General features: G+C 43.1%; 1 protein-coding gene across 1 annotated transcript; it reads left to right on the top strand.

Moving 5' to 3' along the window:
- Positions 1 to 353: 353 nt before the first annotated feature.
- On the top strand, positions 354 to 16,757 carry LAMP5 (lysosomal associated membrane protein family member 5). The gene is made up of 6 exons (XM_012455428.3): positions 354 to 1,047; positions 1,580 to 1,752; positions 2,130 to 2,261; positions 2,385 to 2,490; positions 4,179 to 4,367; positions 15,880 to 16,757. The coding sequence occupies exons 1-6, from the start codon at positions 984 to 986 to the stop codon at positions 16,056 to 16,058; spliced, it is 843 nt and encodes a 280-aa protein (XP_012310851.2). The 5' UTR covers positions 354 to 983; the 3' UTR covers positions 16,059 to 16,757.

The raw sequence follows: 16,757 nt of genomic DNA, 5'->3' as shown, positions 1-16,757 counted from the left end.
GCAAGTTACCAAATATGTAAATATAAGAATTAGCCCAGTAGTATTTGTTTTTCCGTTCCACTAGAGGCTTTAGAGTAATGTCAGTGTGTGCTTTTCTTACATAACTATGTGACATTACTTAGGGCATAATTCTAAATATTCTCTTACAAACTTCTGATTTGCTTGCATCCCTTCTTCGCAGAGTGGTGACGATATAATGCGGAAGGGTAAATGACCCCAGAGTTCAGAGTTCTCACTCACCCAGGAGCAAAATTCACAGAAAAATAAGTCCACATGGAGCTACTGCATTGTCTGATGGCCTTGTTTGAGGAGGTGTCAATTTAACTTTAAACCCATGAGCTTATTGAGAGCAGGGGAGAGAAGGGGATGTCTCCAAATGCAGGAAACTGTTGCCATAGCGTTTTCCCTCTCTATTCCTGCATAGCCCTCTTCCCCCAAAGCAGCAACAATTTTTGCTCTACCGTTTCTTTCAGGAACCAGATGCATTTTCAGAAGACAGTACTCCAGTGATATGATATCTACACCACATAATAACTGTACCTGGTAAGGAGATTTAATAAGTCTGAGGGTGGTGTTAAGTTTCTCAGAACAGACTCATCTTTGCGGATGCAATTGCAGAACAGGAAACAGACCCAGGGAGGATTTTTAGGCCCCCTCCAAATCTCATTGGCCCTCTGCACAAGCCAAGCCACAGCCACTCCTGCCACACAACCGGATTACTTTCAGCACTCGCAGCCGTGGACAGCTCCCTCGCCGCGCGGTCCTTTTCTCTGCAGTGAGCTGATTTGCTCTGCCAGCAGCTGTCGGTGCCGCACTAGACACCGAGTCCTAGCCAGCGCTCATAGAATACGCGCTCCCTCCCTCCTCCTTCTCTGGCCCCCGCCCTTCGCTCACCCCGGCCCACTCCAGAGGCGACTTTGAGGGATTCCCTCTCGGGCGGCCTCTGCAGCGGCACAGCTGGCCTCATTTGCTGCACTGAGAGTATGGATCTCCGAGGAAGAGCGGTCCCCAGCGTCGGCAGACTTCGAGTTCTCTTGATGCTGTTCCGTGAGTAGCGTTTTGGCGACTGGGAGGACGGGATGCACTCTTTGCAGAGAACAGAGCCGGCAAAGTAAAGCCAATTAAGATAAAAAATATGGCCCTTATGTTATGCGGTTTTTTTTTTCTTTTGGGGGAGGGGGGAGAGTCTTCCCTGCCGGTGGCAGGGAATTCCCCTGAGAGCCATACACCTGTGTGATATATTCCAGACAGAGCCTAGACAGGCCAGCTTCGTGGGGTCAGAGCATTGGCAAGAAAGATTTAGTTTAAAATCCCAAGATGTAGAAAACGGCCAGCTATATTACAAACTAAGTCATGATTTTTAATTTTTTTTTTAAATTATATTTTCATTATAAATTAACAGGGGAGGAATGAAGCTTGTTAGACCCAGGCTAGAGAAATGGCTCGTAGAGCGCACAGCTGCTGGCAGAGAACTTTGTCACTCCAAAGCCTGCAGACCACTGTCTCCCCATCTTAGCGCCCAAGAAGCTTGGGCTCACTGAGCCTTGAACTGATGGAATTTGTTTTGTTCGTTCCGCAGATACAATGGCTCAAATCATGGCAGAACAAGAAGTGGAAAATCTCTCAGGCCTTTCCACTAACCCTGAAAAAGATATATTTGTGGTGCGGGAAAATGGGACGACGTGTCTCATGGCAGAGTTTGCAGCCAAATTTATTGTACCTTATGATGTGTGGGCCAGCAATTACGTAGATGTAAGGAATCTTTTTCCCCCAGCTTGCTCCTAGGGCTCCAGGGCGAAGGGCACCCTTCCTTATGGCCCTTCAAAGACCTGGGTGGCCCGCCTTCTTCCCCACACCCCTGCAGGCTGCTCCCGAATGCTGCATGGGGGTTCCAGCTTGTAAAGCCTTCTGCTCGCCTTGCCTGCTTTGAAAATAACCCCTCTTCTCTCCGCTTCCCCTATCGGCTGGGGCTGCTCGTAGAGCATCTAACCGCATGTTCCTGGAACCTGGCATGCGCGCGCGCAAAGGAGCGCCCAAGCGTGCAACCCAGAGTTCGGACGCGCCGCCCTTTACAGTCCCCACCCCGGGGCCGGGCGCGCTGAGGGGGCGCGGGGCGTCTGTGTTCCCAGCTGATCACAGAACAGGCGGATATCGCACTGACCCGGGGAGCTGAGGTGAAGGGCCGCTGTGGCCATAGCGAGTCGGAGCTGCAAGTGTTCTGGGTGGATCGCGCGTACGCACTCAAAATGCTCTTTGTAAAGGTAACTCAGACCCGAGCGGGCAGAGGGGCCGCAGGCTCCGCGTGGGTGTGGGAAGTGGCGGCCCCTGGGTTTAAGAACCCAGACGCTGCGGAGGCGATTGAAGCGCGCCTCCCGGCTCAACAGGAAAGCCACAACACGTCCAAGGGACCTGAGGCGACTTGGAGGCTGAGCAAAGTGCAGTTTGTCTACGACTCCTCCGAGAAGACCCACTTCAAAGACGCAGTCAGTGGTGAGTAGAGGCTGGCAGGACTGGGGAGGGAGCCTAGGAACTCGAGGAGCAGGCTTGGTGAGAGAATTCCTTAGGGTTTTGGAAACCGTTCCTGGCTTTGCGCTCCCAGGCCAAGGCATCCTCGGCTTGCTCTTTAGGGGCGAAGAGGCGGGAGCACCGGTGAGTATTCTGGGTCTCGGGCCCTGTAGATCCGCAAGGAACCGCAGGCTTGGGGACCCATCCGTCACCCATGGCTTGATCCTAGATAAGACGTCCGGCTTGAAGGCCTGTCGTTCCCTGAGTGCTTCAGGATGACCTCTTATGATTTGGCCTTTGAAGGAGCACGAAGAATGGCAAAGCTGTATTTTAATTTTCTTCAGCACCCTGGTTTTGTTTCTCATGCGCTAAAACTGCAAGGGGGCAGTGCGACTTTCCTTTTCGGCCAGGATGTGATGGCCTTCAGTGTCTTTTTTGCGCATGGCAGCATGGCTCTCACGGGATGTTAAGTCACGGACTGCAGCCACCTGAGAGTGGACTCTGCACCATCTGTAATTTACTAGCGTTTCTGGCCCATCCCTCTGACAACTCACCCAGATCCTCCAAAAATATCCCTAGCGAAAGGAGCATTCATCCCCCAAATAACAATATTCCTATCTGCAGGCACCATCAAAGACCACATTTAAATTGATTTTGTTCTTTATAAGTTGTCTGTTTCACCAGTAACGAGGCCTTTTGTCACCCAGGCACCTGAGTTGGGAAAATATTTTTATTGAACACATGAAAATACATGTGTCATCTTTCCCCTTTCACCCCTTTTTTGTCATCACAGTAAAAGGAGGATTTTTTTCTTTTTCATCAAAGTTTAGATGCAAGATGTTCCCCAGTTAAATTAGACCAAAAAGGAAAAAGGAAAAACCAAAACTTGGGTCAGAAAAGGAGCAGTGGGAGGCAGACCTTCACAGGGGATGTACGTGTGTGACAAGCACCCAGAGGACCAGCAATCTGTCTGGCTTTGTTGAGGAAGATATTTTGTTTTTGGCCAGACCAGTGTGAAATGTGAAAAACCGTCATTGTTCCTTCTGTGTCTTTGGAATCTCCATTATTAGGGGTTTTTTTTTCTTTTTTGAAGCGGTGTCTCGCTCTGTCCACCAGGCTGGAGTGCAGTAGCACCATCCTAGATCACTGCAGCCTGGAGTGAGCTACTGGGTCAAGAGATTCTCCCACCGCAGTTTCCCCAGTAGCTAAGATTACAGGCATGTGCCATCATGACAGACTAATTTTGTAGTGTGTGTGTGTGTGTGTGTGTGTGTGTGTGTTTGTAGAGATAGAGTTTCACTATGCTGTTCAGGCTAATCTAGAAATCCTGGACTCAAATGATCCTCCCAGCTTGACCTTCGAAAGTTCTGGAATTACAGGTAGGATCCACCATGCCCAGCATAGGGGTTTTTAGGTATCACTCTCCTCTTTGAAAAATGAATTCCAAATTATTACTGAAAGAGCTCTAGCTCTCAGCAGAATAGGTGTGTTTGTCCTTCACCATTTGATGCCGTTTGTAGAGCCCTAGCCCTGGCAAGGGAACAGAGAGAACAGGAGGGGTGTGGGGTCTGGAACTGAGAGGCAATAGCCACCTCTCTGGCACATTAGTTTAGGAACAATGAGGATTCTGCCAGCAAGAGGGGCCTAACTATTGCTTTGGGCCCTTGCTGTAGCTGGGAAGCACACAGCCAACTCGCACCACCTTTCTGCGTTGGTCACCCCAGCTGGGAAGTCCTATGAGTGTCAAGCTCAACAAACCATTTCACTGGCCTCTAGTGATCCACAGAAGACAGTCACCATGATCCTGTCTGCAGTCCACATCCAGCCTTTTGACATTATCTCAGATTTTGTCTTCAGTGAAGGTAAGTTCGTGGCGGGGGTGGAGGGGAGGAAGACTCAGTTGATTTCAGGAAGGATGGGAGAGGGACATACCAGGGCTGCAGGATGTTAGCACTTGGATTTCCTCTAGGTTGAAACAACACTGCTGGCCTCGGTAATAATTTTCAAAGACTAAAAAAGCAGTAGGCTGAAGGTATGAACTTTTATCAGTAGCTCGCTCTTTCTCCCTCCCACACTCCTCCCCTTCTTCCTTCTCGAGTCCTTTCTTCTCTATCTCCCTTTGTTTCTTTCTTCTTTTTTTCTTTTCTCTACCTTTTTCCCTTCCTTCTTATATTTAATCTTTTCCTCTCTCCTCACTTCCTTCCTTTGCCAAAAGATGAACACTTGTAGGGAAAAAGATTTAAAAACTCACCTTGGAAAAAACTGTAACCTTGATGCAAACTTTCCAAGGAGGAAGAGCTAAAATCTTCGAGAAGTTAGTTCATCTAGAGAGCTATGGATTGGGGAAGGACCTTTGCCTTTCTGGGCCTCAGTTTCTTCTTCTTCTCTTGGATACTTCTAGCTGTAGGTTCTGCTGCTGTCAGTCCAAGTTTCTGTGCATCTAGAATGCAGTGGGGATGTTTGTGTATGCACAGGTCATGGACTCACCAATTCTTTCCACCAAGCACCTTCATGAAGAGGATGTCCCTAAGCTCCAGGGAGGGAAGGGTCCCTGAAGGCTGAGTCGTTTAACCCCAGCTGCTTCTGCTGAGAGTGTGGAGCAAGGCTGTCTCTCAGTCTGTTTAGCTCCTGAGGGGGGACCCAGCTATGCTGTGGCAGGTTCAGGTCATTCTTCTGTTCTCAGCACCCCTATAGAGGTAGGGCACAAGGGGAGTCAAGATTTCTGCAACCTGTTCAAGTCTAGCAGCAATTTGCGTTGGGCAAGTGTGGGATAAGTGAATTCAATTCATTTATTCTCTCTCCTTCACAAAGGAAGTTATTCAATTTTATATTCTTACTCTATATGGATAAAAAAAAATCAGGAAACATTCTGATTGCTTTCTTTGTGCCTTTCTTTGGGTTGGAGACCCCAGGTGACTACAACATTTCCAATGTTCAGGATATTAGGGAATCTCCCCCTTTGTCATCTCTGATCATTTTCCGAGGTATCTAGCTTTCATAAAATGCAGCTTCCACTCAACCTATTACTGAGTAGAATGCGCCACCTTCCACCTTGATTATTTAGAAAGCATTTGAGAACACCTAAGTTAAATTGTCTTTAAGAAAAGGAGCCATTCCTTATTCATTTTCATATTATTAGCACCTAATACAGTGTTTGACATATTGCAGATGTCCAGTTCACTTTGGCCGAATTTATATTTTGACAGTGTGGATTCAATTAGTGGAGACTTCCAAATGCTGCCATGTCATGCAAATCAGAATGTAATATATTTAGTAAAGCAGTGTCACACCTGTTCAGGTGGAAGGATGGGCTTTCCCATGTTAATGTATTTTCTACAAAATTGAAGCTACTAAACTGTGTCAAGACCTTAACAGTTTTTAAAAATCTATTTGTTTATGGAAGTATTTATAAAATATAACAGTCAGTGTATTTCTTAAACTGAAAATATTAAATGTAATCAAATGTAATTTGACTTATTATGATTATTGATGACAAGGAATTTATTATGAAAAAATTGGACTATGTAATATCAGTCACCAGTCCCCAGGACCCTACCATAAATACTTTTGAGTTTATATGGGTACTCTAAATAGTTGATAATGACTTTCTAGTTTTTGCTGACTAGCTGTTACTGGCACCTCTTTATTTCTACCACCAGTGCTACAATTGCTGCTTCTCCTAGCTCCTTACCATTCTGTGTTATTTCTAAGTTGTTGCTTTATAGTTGCCTATGGCCTGAGAAATCAAACCTCATAGATTTTTAGAGTTGTGTATAAAGTAAGAATAAATAATTACTGAATAAGGAGCAGAGCTGCTTTCCTAGAAATCAGTACAATTCATTGCATGGAGTAAATGGCATCTTTTGTTTAGAAACCAATTTTGATCCACTTCAAGGTCCTAGATAGGGAAGGCTGCTGGATAGACAAAGAGAATTTGTAACCATATATAACTTCCTGCTTGCATATGGAGAAGGCACAAGCAAATGGCACTTGTCTCAGCCCAGGCTTTTCTGGGTAATAATTAGGATGTTCTCTTTTGTATGGTGTCCCCAGGCTTACGCCTTGACATTCCTGGGAGGAGGCAAGCCTCATTCAGAATCACTCACTGGATCAGTGTGCCTTTGTTTGACTGGGTTTTTTGTTGTTGTTGTTGTTCCTGGCTCCTCCTGTCTGTGCCTCTTAGCACCTGCCACGACTGTATTTTGTAAGAGATCATTATTTTCAATTTGGTGGAATTTTATAGATTCCTTTTGAGTGCCTTTTCAGGATCTAGCTTTGGGCCTTTATCCCTAGAATATAAGCTTCGGGGGTTTTCAGTGTGTGGGTGTGAGTGGAGTATGCCTGCGTGGGGAGGGAATATTATGTCATATATCTGCGTACCCACTCATTGCAGGGGTGTGTCTGTGTGTTTGTGTGTGTGTGTGTGTGTGTGTGTTTGGACCGTGGCCATCGTCCAGCACAGCAAAATGGTTTCCTGTGAAGAGTCTATTCTCTGTGTAAGGGGCTCATACATTGCAGTCTTCACACCTGTCTACTGAATAGACCTTATGAGAAAATCAAGAAAGGATTAGTGAAGTCGGTAAGTGGACACTCACAAGGACTGAGAGCAGCCCAAATGGGGTTTGACATCTTTATCACACGAGTCCCTTTAGTGCATTGCACTTGGCTACTACACTGATCCCCAAACAAAAGTCTCTTAGCCCAGCAATGCGCTCATGAACCTTCAGCTGCGATGTGCAACAACTGTAGTGATATTGTGAGCATGCAGAGTTGGGGTCACTAGGTCTGGGAGTGGGCCCCAAGAGGCTCCATTGCTAGCAAGGTCTCAGGTGATGTTGCTGCCCCATGGAGCCTTAGAAATCCAAAGCCCTGTCTAATCAATGGGTAACAGCTGTTGCATGAGGTTTCAAGGAGTATACAAAGCAGGCAGGTTCTCAATGGCTGCAAGTTTACTTGTTTAAGCTATTTTAAAAATAATCGGTTGTGTAAAAATTTGGGAGTTTGGTGCCAACAGGCTTTTGAGCTAACAGTCTCAGCCTGCAGTGAAGAAATAAACCACCTAGAGGCCAATACACAGAGCCCGTCTTTGGCTCATTTATTCATCAAATACACTTTGTATAGCAACTATCACCCCTGCAATTTGAGGCACTCTGTTTCTCATTTGGGGTTGATTACCTTGTTCTTTCACAATTAATTCTTGAGGGCCTCATTCAAAGGCCCACAATTCCCTTTGAGTGCCCCATCTGATTTCTGACTGAGATGGGATAGGATATGTGTCCCTGGGAGGGAACAAATCAGTCAGAGTATTCTAGTAGCTTGAGTAAAAGGAAACTTATATGTATGATGTCAAGAAAAAAAAAAAAACCATAATAGAATAGGAAGGCTACCTCTTTTTCCCTTTATTCAAGATTCAGGTCTAATAGGAATTAAAAGACATCACATAGAGGCTGGTCCCTTTTAAATTCTCTCCCAGGGCAAACAAAACAAAACAAGACAAACAGACCTTCAGAAAGATACTGAGATCCCCATTTACAATGGAGCAGCTGAGGCACGGGGAGGTGAAGTGGCTTGGTGAAGGCTTCCCTCCTAGAACCTGTCTTTCAGTATCAGAGCCTTTGCCCCAGTGTCTCAGGGCCACAGCTTCTCCTGATGAGTAACAATAATCAACATGTAAATGTGAGAGGCATTTACAGAGTTTGTCGGGTACCCCAAATTCATGAGCTTTTTATTATTGTTCTTAGCATCATGATTGGGCGATGCCACCTAATCTGTTTTTTACTCAGATCTGTGAGAACTTTAGTGTTAGTGGAAATGAACATGGCTTACATTTCTCTATCTACTCACCACCCCCCAGTACAGCGTCCTGTGGCAAGCTGTCATGTCACAAATACATGAAGGGTTTGCTGATCCAGAGCATTGTAGACCTGTGATTTACCTGGCACTTCCCAGTTAAGAAACATGCCACCCTAGATAGTCGGTCCTCAGGGCCTCCTGAGCAAGCAGCCAAAGGGAAATAATCTGTTATTAACACAGCTGAGAACTGTGTTGAGGTCTCCAAGATGGAGCCCCAGCCTAGGGCAATGGAGTTAGCCGGTTATAGAATTCTATGCTTCAGATGCTGTCCTCTGGAGAGAGCACAGGACATACCTCAGAATTATCTCAACTGACGGTGGGCAAACTGGTGTTTACCCACCGACTGCCATCTATCACTGATGGCTGCTGTGGGAGCATTAACTCCCTGGGACTTCTGACCTGCTTTGTAGTCAAAACCTGTTGGTATATATGGGACTGGTGAATGCCAAAAGAAGAATGGACAGTGTCTATGTCCACTACACCTAGGTACAGGGATAGAAGAACTTTTTCTGCCTCATTGTAACTTTCAGTCTAGTGAGACAGGGTGTATACAATGCATGTCATGTTCCTGGCATACAGTGGCATGAAACAATACTTGCTCTTATTGTTTTTCTTCTCTAATACTTACATCTTTGCTTTTTTTGTGTGTTGGGAGTGTAGGCTGGCCTTGAACTCCTGGGCACAAGCAGTCCTCCCACCTCAGCCTCCCAAGTAGCTGGGTGGTGATGCCACTGTGCCCAGCTAGTGCTTACATCTTGATGAGGGTATCAGCTTGTCTTCAGTCAGAGGTCTTCAAAGCCCGCTCATCTTAACAGCTCAGTATACAAAATACATTTTGCTGATAGTTACGGGAGTTCAGAGCCAGCCAAGGGAACATATAGAAAGAGGATCAAACCCTTTCTCTCTCTTGCCCTGCCAAACAACAGGGGAAAACACAGCCAGCAGAAAGCTTGCCTTCCTCTTGAAACAGAAACAGTCCATGGTGCTAGAAGAGCCTGGAGGAAGTAGACAGCTTGCCTCTGTTTCCACTGCTTATCCCCATGCCGTTCACTGGGGGTGCAATGAAGAGATCTTGAATTTTATCTCCGGGTGTCAATACAAGTTTAAAATGCTGTCATAAAATGAAACAAAACACATATCTAGCAACCAGCACCTGAGATCAATGATGATTTTAGTGGGCACACGTGGGTTAAGGGTTGAGGAGACTTCTGTTGGCAACTGCATCTGGCAATAGATTATGCCTTTGCTGTTTGTTTTGTCTTCATCTGGCTCTTTTCCAATGACGAGGCTGGTTTTCGCCTTTTGCAGTCACAGGCCACTTACCCTGGGCCCCTGTGGTGTGTAGTCTAGAGCCCTGAGTCCACCAAGAGCAGAGGCATGAAGACCCCTAAGTCCTGTGAAGGTGGACGGGGAGTCAGGGGTTCAGGGAGATCTGAAGCCAGATGTGATCCGGGCTAAGAAACAAATGCTCTTCTCTCTGGCAGAAATCAGGGGCCTTCCCTGTTTTGTAATCTGTGAGTTGTATAATCAGTTTGTAGTACAGGATTTTAACCCTGGGGTATACAGGGTTTATAGATACAATTCAGAGGAAAAAATTATATCTTCGTTTTCACTAACTTCTGATTAATATTTGGCTTTTTTTTTGTTTATAAATGAAGGTGACAGACCACAGTAGTATTAGCAGTACCTGTGACTGTCACCAATAGAAATCATAGGTATTTTCATCTCACATTAGTTTGTGCAGATCTTGCAAAGTAATATTTATGCTTCTCGCTGCTTTACAATCATAGCCCACATATATGTGTTCTAATAGGGAAGTACATGTATTGCTGTATCTGAAATTATTTTGAAAATATTTGATGGCTGAATTTCAGTTGCCCTTGTAATTGTATTTTATTTTTTATGCATTCATAAACATTATTCTGAGAAGGGGGTCCGTAGTTTTATTATACTTGCACAAAAAAGATTACAACCTTTGCTTTAGGGGGTCATGAGCAGCATTGTCTTAAATAAAACAGAATAGAACAGAACATAAATTATTAGATGTGTAAAGCAAGGATAACTATTGTTTGTCAAACTTCTGCTTTAGGTCTCTGTGTGTACATATGCTCTAAGCTGTCATGTAAAATATTGTTCCTCGCCCCCTGCAATGGATCATAGGCAGAGATTAAAAGCTCCGTCGTAAGCCTGAAAGGGAGAAGCATGTCCTGCTTTTATGGGTTCATAATCTCTCAGCTAAAACCCAGATTGAACTGAAAATAAAAGAGAGAACCTTGGTGCTAGATCATTTTCAGAATTCAGTATATTTTAGACTTTAGGAAGACTATACAATAAACAGTTTATATATTACATAAGACCACAGAAGAGTCAGGGCAGCTCCATGCAATCAAACATATCTCTGTTTCCTGTGGTGAAATATGTGAAAGGTCATACTAAGTAGCGTGACTGAAAACTACAAGCAGCCTCATGTTAGATAAGTCAGGTTTTGCTGCCAAATGAATGATTACAAAGTACCATTGGTTTTCAGAGCTTCTCAGTATACAAAATTCATTTCAAAATGGATTTTGAAACAGTGGATAAGAGAGTGGACTCAGGAATTTCTTTTTATTTGACCACGTATGGAACAGGTGTTGGTAAGTGTGGGATTTGGTATTATCCGTGATACTTTTTGATATCCTCTTTATATTTCCCTTTACTGTGGTATGATTAATTCTGTTTTTTCCTAAAGCTACAAAATATAATCGTCTGATAAACAAATCATGATTATATACTAAGCATATTTTTTTCTTTCCCTTTCTTTTACCAGACTATATCATCTTTTTCTCTATTTTTCTTAAAGAATGGGATGCGAGACATTCTTTTTATTATCCATTTAGAAATAATACTTTTGGTACTTGAGCTCCAAAGACTCCCATACTTAAAAGAAATGCATAGAAGACTTAAATGTGCAAGACTTCTATCTTTATAGTAAACGACGACAGAAAAGCTACTCTGTGCCCGGCACTGTGCTTGGCCTCCGGTAGTATGACATTTGACACTCACAGCAACCCTGGAAAGTAGGTGTCATCTCAATTTTATAGGACACTGAAGCTTAGGTAGATTAAGATACTCGCCCAGGGACGGGCAGTGGAAGATCTGGGATCTGAGCCCACTATCATCTCTCTCCTTCACAACGTTCCATTACATCTACTCTGGCTTGATGTGATAATTTGGATCCATGAAGACCACTAAAAGTTCATCTATCTCTCTATTTCTATAGCTGTATCTATCTATATATCAATATATCTATTTATTCATTTTTATGGTATTAGCAAAGAGAAGAGAGAAAACATGACTTTACAAATTGGTCAAGGTCATTTAGTGCCCCATCCCCAGATTCTTCCCAGTTCAACTCCAACTTCCCTTCCTCCTGAAGCTTTCTTAACTCTCTACCCTCCCTGTCCTGAACACTTGTAGTTATAACCACACAGAACACCAGCCATCTCTGTTCTCCAGTGGTTTTGCTACATAAGCTCTTGCTCCCAGACAAAAATCTTTCCCCATTGCATCTCCCCTTCTGCCTAGGGAAGTAGATGCTGTATTTGGGGCTCCTGGCTGATTGTTTACCTGGGTAACTAGAGTGTAAACAGGAAGAAGTGAGCTAAAACCACGGTCTGACAGGCTAGGTAACTATGAAATTGCTCTGCAGGCAGGAGAGTTAAGAAGGGAAGAGGCAGAGGCCAGAGTCAAAAGGGCAACCTTGCAAAGATGCTTGGAGCCTACTCAAGCAGCAGCGGTGCATAGATGAGAGTCTGAAGGCCCTGAGGCCTTTGCTATTGTTTTTGTGAGATAATTTATTATTATTATTATTTTTTACCATTTAACACAGACTTAGCCTTGTCACTAAATAATTTGAAATCAATGTATTTCTTCTTAATATTTTTTAAATTCTTTGTTTCTATTCAATGTATTGTATTAAGCAAGAAAAAAATGGCATGAGGTTGCCACCAGCGCCTGCAAACCAATCAAACCCTGCAATCTGTGCTAACATTACCTGGGCAACAGAATGTTATCGTGCAGAAAATAAATAACCTTTGTTGTTAACAAAATTCCTACCCCACATGATCCTGTTTCTACTCATTGTTCTCTTCAAAGAGGTATCATATTGGAGAAGAAGACCGCCACGCTGGCATCATGAAGTTCTAGGCCTGCTACTCTTTCTGATACACTGTGTTCTCTCAGGTCCTGTCTCTGGAGCAATGGATGTATTGGTCCAGGGTGACCCTCAGAATATTGGGACTCATTAAAATGGAATCAAGGAGTGGGGAATAAAAAGTTTCCTACTAATTCTTTTTCAACCTTTTGGTTGTGATAAGAAGGAAGACTCAATTTAGTCTTAGTAAGTCCTTAACAGTTCTCTGCCATTTGCCAAACTATCTTTTAAAAAAGCTATTTCTAGAAGAATTTCTTTTTCTATTATATATGTGTATTATATAGATGCATATACATATATATATATGTACAAATATAAAACAGTTATATTCAGGTATAATTGATGTACACATTTAAACATGTGATTTAATAAATATTGACTTATGAATACACCTGTGAAGCCATCACCACAATCAACATATTCATTACCCTGGAAAGCTTCCTCACGCCCCTTTATAATAAGTGTCCAGCTCATTGAATTTTCAGATGCTGGACGAACCTCTGCAACCAGCATGCCGATCAGGAAACCGAACTGAAAAACCCTCCTTCCTGCTCCACCTTGGGATTCTGCAGCTTTTTTTTTTTTTTGAGATGGAGTTTCGCTCTTGTTACCCAGGCTGGAGTGCAAGGGTGCAATCTCGACTCACCGCAACCTCCGCCTCCTGGGTTCAGGCAATTCTCCTGCCTCAGCCTCCCAAGTAGCTGGGATTACAGGCGTGTGCCACCATGCCCAACTAATTTTTGTAATTTTAGTAGAGACAGGGTTTCACCATGTTGACCAGGATGGTCTCGATCTCTTGACCTCGTGATCCACCCGCCTCAGCCTCCCAAAGTGCTGGGATTATAGGCGTGAGCCACTGCGCCCGGCCTCTGCAGCCTTTTAATGCCAGTAGTTCAGGTCTGCTAAGTGCTACCCCAACTGCAGTGTTAAGATGTTAAGTTCAGATCAGGCTTCATTTACCCCTGGGCAAACCATTTACCATCTTTATGGCTTGGTTACCTTATGTGTGAAAGGAGAGTATAATAATATTGTCTACCTCAGAGGGTTGTTATATGAATTAAACGAGATAATCTTTGTGCTTAGAACTGACTGTTAATTTAGGGACTAGGAATGTTAGGTATACAGCTTTTAAAAGATGTACATGTGAAAGTAAGTCTCCATTAATTGTTATTATTAGAGAGGAAAGCTCATCCCTCTTCCTTTCTGCTGATCTCAGGCAAGGTGAGAGAAGGGACTACATCAGTAGGGATTCAGGAGGAGATTGGCATACAGTAGGTACTTAATAAATGTTTACTTGGTCATCTGGACTTAAAAACTTGGTATTTATGAAGAGACACATAAAGCTTATTTATTTTTCACTCGTGGCTCCTGATTTTGGTTAAAACGCCACCAGTTGCCCACAAGAAGCAAATGAGCCTGTTCAGGTTTCTAGGAATGCAATTCTGGTTAGCCTGACAAACTATCTGAGCACGAGAAGGTCTCTCAATAACCACCTTTACTAGAAGGTAAAAGATGGAGACTCAGCACTATGACTCTATCTTGAATTTTAGGAGAGTGAAAATGAATCAACGCTGAGGTACTGCTAACATTTGTGTTCTTGATCTAGATGCTGGTTACATTGGATGTTCCTTTGTAAAAATTCATCAAACTCTATACTTACTTACAAAATATAGTATAATTTATGTATATTACATGCATCCCTACGTTTATCCCAGCATTACGCACAATGGCAAAGTTATAGCATCAACCTAAGTGTCCAACAACAGAGGAATGGATAAATAAAATGCAGTGTATATACACAATTGAATACTATTCAGCCATTGAAAAGAGTGAATTTGTGTCATTTCCAACAACATGGATGGCACTGGAGCATTGAATTAAGTGAAATAAGCCAGACACAGAGAGACAAATATTTCATGTATTCACTCCTATGTAGGAGCTCAACAGATTGATCTCAGGAAGGTAGAGGGATACCAGAGGCTGGGAAGGATGTGCGTGTGTGTGTGTGTGTGTGTGTGTGTGTGTGTGTTGGGGAGAGTGGAATAAAGAGATTGGTTAATGGGTACAAACATATAGTTAAATAGGAATAAATTCTAATGTTCAATAGCAGAGTAGGGTGTCTATAGTTAACAACCATGTGTTATACCTTTCAAAACAGCCAGAAGTGAGGACTTGAAACGTTCTCAACACATGGAAATGATAAATGCTGGAGATAATGAATATCCTAAATTCCTGGAACTGATCATTACAGTGTATGCATGTAACAAAATATCACATGCATCCTATAAATATGTATGAATAGTGTGTATCAATAAAAAAAACCACAGTAATCAACAAATCTAAAGTGTATGGTTCAATGCTTTTGAGCCTATATTTGCAACCATGTAAATATCACCTAGGTAAGAGCTATCTAGGTGATAGTTTTCCATCACAGGTGAAAGTTCCCTTGTGTTTCTTTCCCCAGATGTAAGCACATTCTGACTTCTATCACCACAGTTAGTTTTATCTGTTCTTGAACTTCATATAACTGGAATCATACAGTATGTATATGCTCTTTTGTGTCTGGCAATTTTCTGTCAGCATAATATTTCTGAGATGCATCCATTTTGTTATGTGTAGCCATAGTTCATTCCTTTGTATTACTGATTAGTGTTCTATTACATGAATATATACCACGATTTATCCATTCTATTTTGATGGACATTTTGGTTGTATCTTTAGGCCATTATGAATAAAGCTGCAATGAAGATTTATGTTAGAGTCTTTTTGCATTCATTATGTTTTCAAATACCTAGGAATGGAATGCTGGGTATGTTTGTCTTTATTAGAAATTATCGAATAGTTTTGCAGACTGGTCACAACATATTCCAACAAGAGCATTATGAGCTCCAGTAATTCCACATCATCACCAACACTTGGTATTTTCAGTCTTTTTGAAAATTATATATTTTTATACAATTCTTTATGTGTACGTATCACTTTAATAAAAGGTTAAAAATAAATCAACAATTTAAAAGGTGATGGTTGTGTCTAATGGTGAAACTCTGAACATTTAAATAAATTATAAATTATCTGGATGTTTGGTTGACATCTGCCAGGAATCCAATAACTAAATGTTGTCCTATTTAATTGATGTGTTTGTATTACATATTATGTAGAAATATTAAGTGGTTAACCTTGGGTTTGCTTAGGGAAAACTGTTTCTGAAAAATAATCCAAACGCTTCCTTGAGAAGTCTTTTTTACTTCCATTTCCCTTTTTGTTTTATAGAACTTATGATCCAGAATATTTTGACCAGAGCTCACTGCTTCTCTTCTTTCCCATTTCAGAGCATAAATGCCCAGTGGATGAGCGGGAGCAACTGGAAGAAACCTTGCCCCTGATTTTGGGTCTCATCTTGGGCCTCGTCATTGTGGTAACACTTGCAATTTACCACGTCCACCACAAAATGACTGCCAACCAGGTGCAGATCCCTCGGGACAGATCCCAGTATAAGCACATGGGCTAGGGGCCATTAGGCGGGCACTCCCCATTCCTGCTCCCCCAACTGGGTCAGGTAGAACAACAAAAGCACTTTTCCACCTCGTACACGGAATACACCAACATAGCTGCAATCAAACAGGCCTGGGTATCCGAGGCTTGCTTGGCTTGTGTCCATGCTTAAACCCAGGGATGGGGGAGACTCTTGGATTTGTAGGGTGAAGTGGTGGTTATTCTCTCCATGCTGGGGAGAAAGGAGGGAGGGGCTCAGACAGCTTTCAAGCTCATGGTGGCCATGTTGCTCTCCAAAGAGCAACAGATGCCACTTGAAGCTGTATTTGGCCCCAAAATTTAGGAATTGAAAATACACTTTTTTGAGGAGGAAACCCTTTTAAATTCAGAAGAACAGGGGGTGCTTTGCTCCCTTGGACACAGCTGGCTTATCCTATACATTTGTCAATGCACACAAAATACAACCTCATGCTCCCTGCAGCAAGACCCCTGAAAGTGATCCATGCTTCTGGCTGGCATTCTGCATGTTTAGTGATTGTCTTGGGAATGTTTCACTGCTACCCGCATCCAGTGACTTTGCAGCACAAGAACACGACTAATGTAACTATGCAGAGTTGTTTGGACTTCTCAATGTGCCAGGTCCAAGTCGGGGGACCTGAAGAATCAATCTGTGTGAGTTTGTTTTTTGAAATGAATTAAAACGCACTATTCTCTG

The sequence above is a fragment of the Aotus nancymaae genome, unplaced genomic scaffold (genome assembly GCF_030222135.1).
Source record: "Aotus nancymaae isolate 86718 unplaced genomic scaffold, 86718_ANA_hifiasm-v0.15.2.pri h1tg000029l, whole genome shotgun sequence".
NCBI lineage: Eukaryota > Metazoa > Chordata > Mammalia > Primates > Aotidae > Aotus > Aotus nancymaae.
Note: the sequence above shows the minus strand (reverse complement) of the source record. Positions and strands in the feature narration are given on the sequence as shown.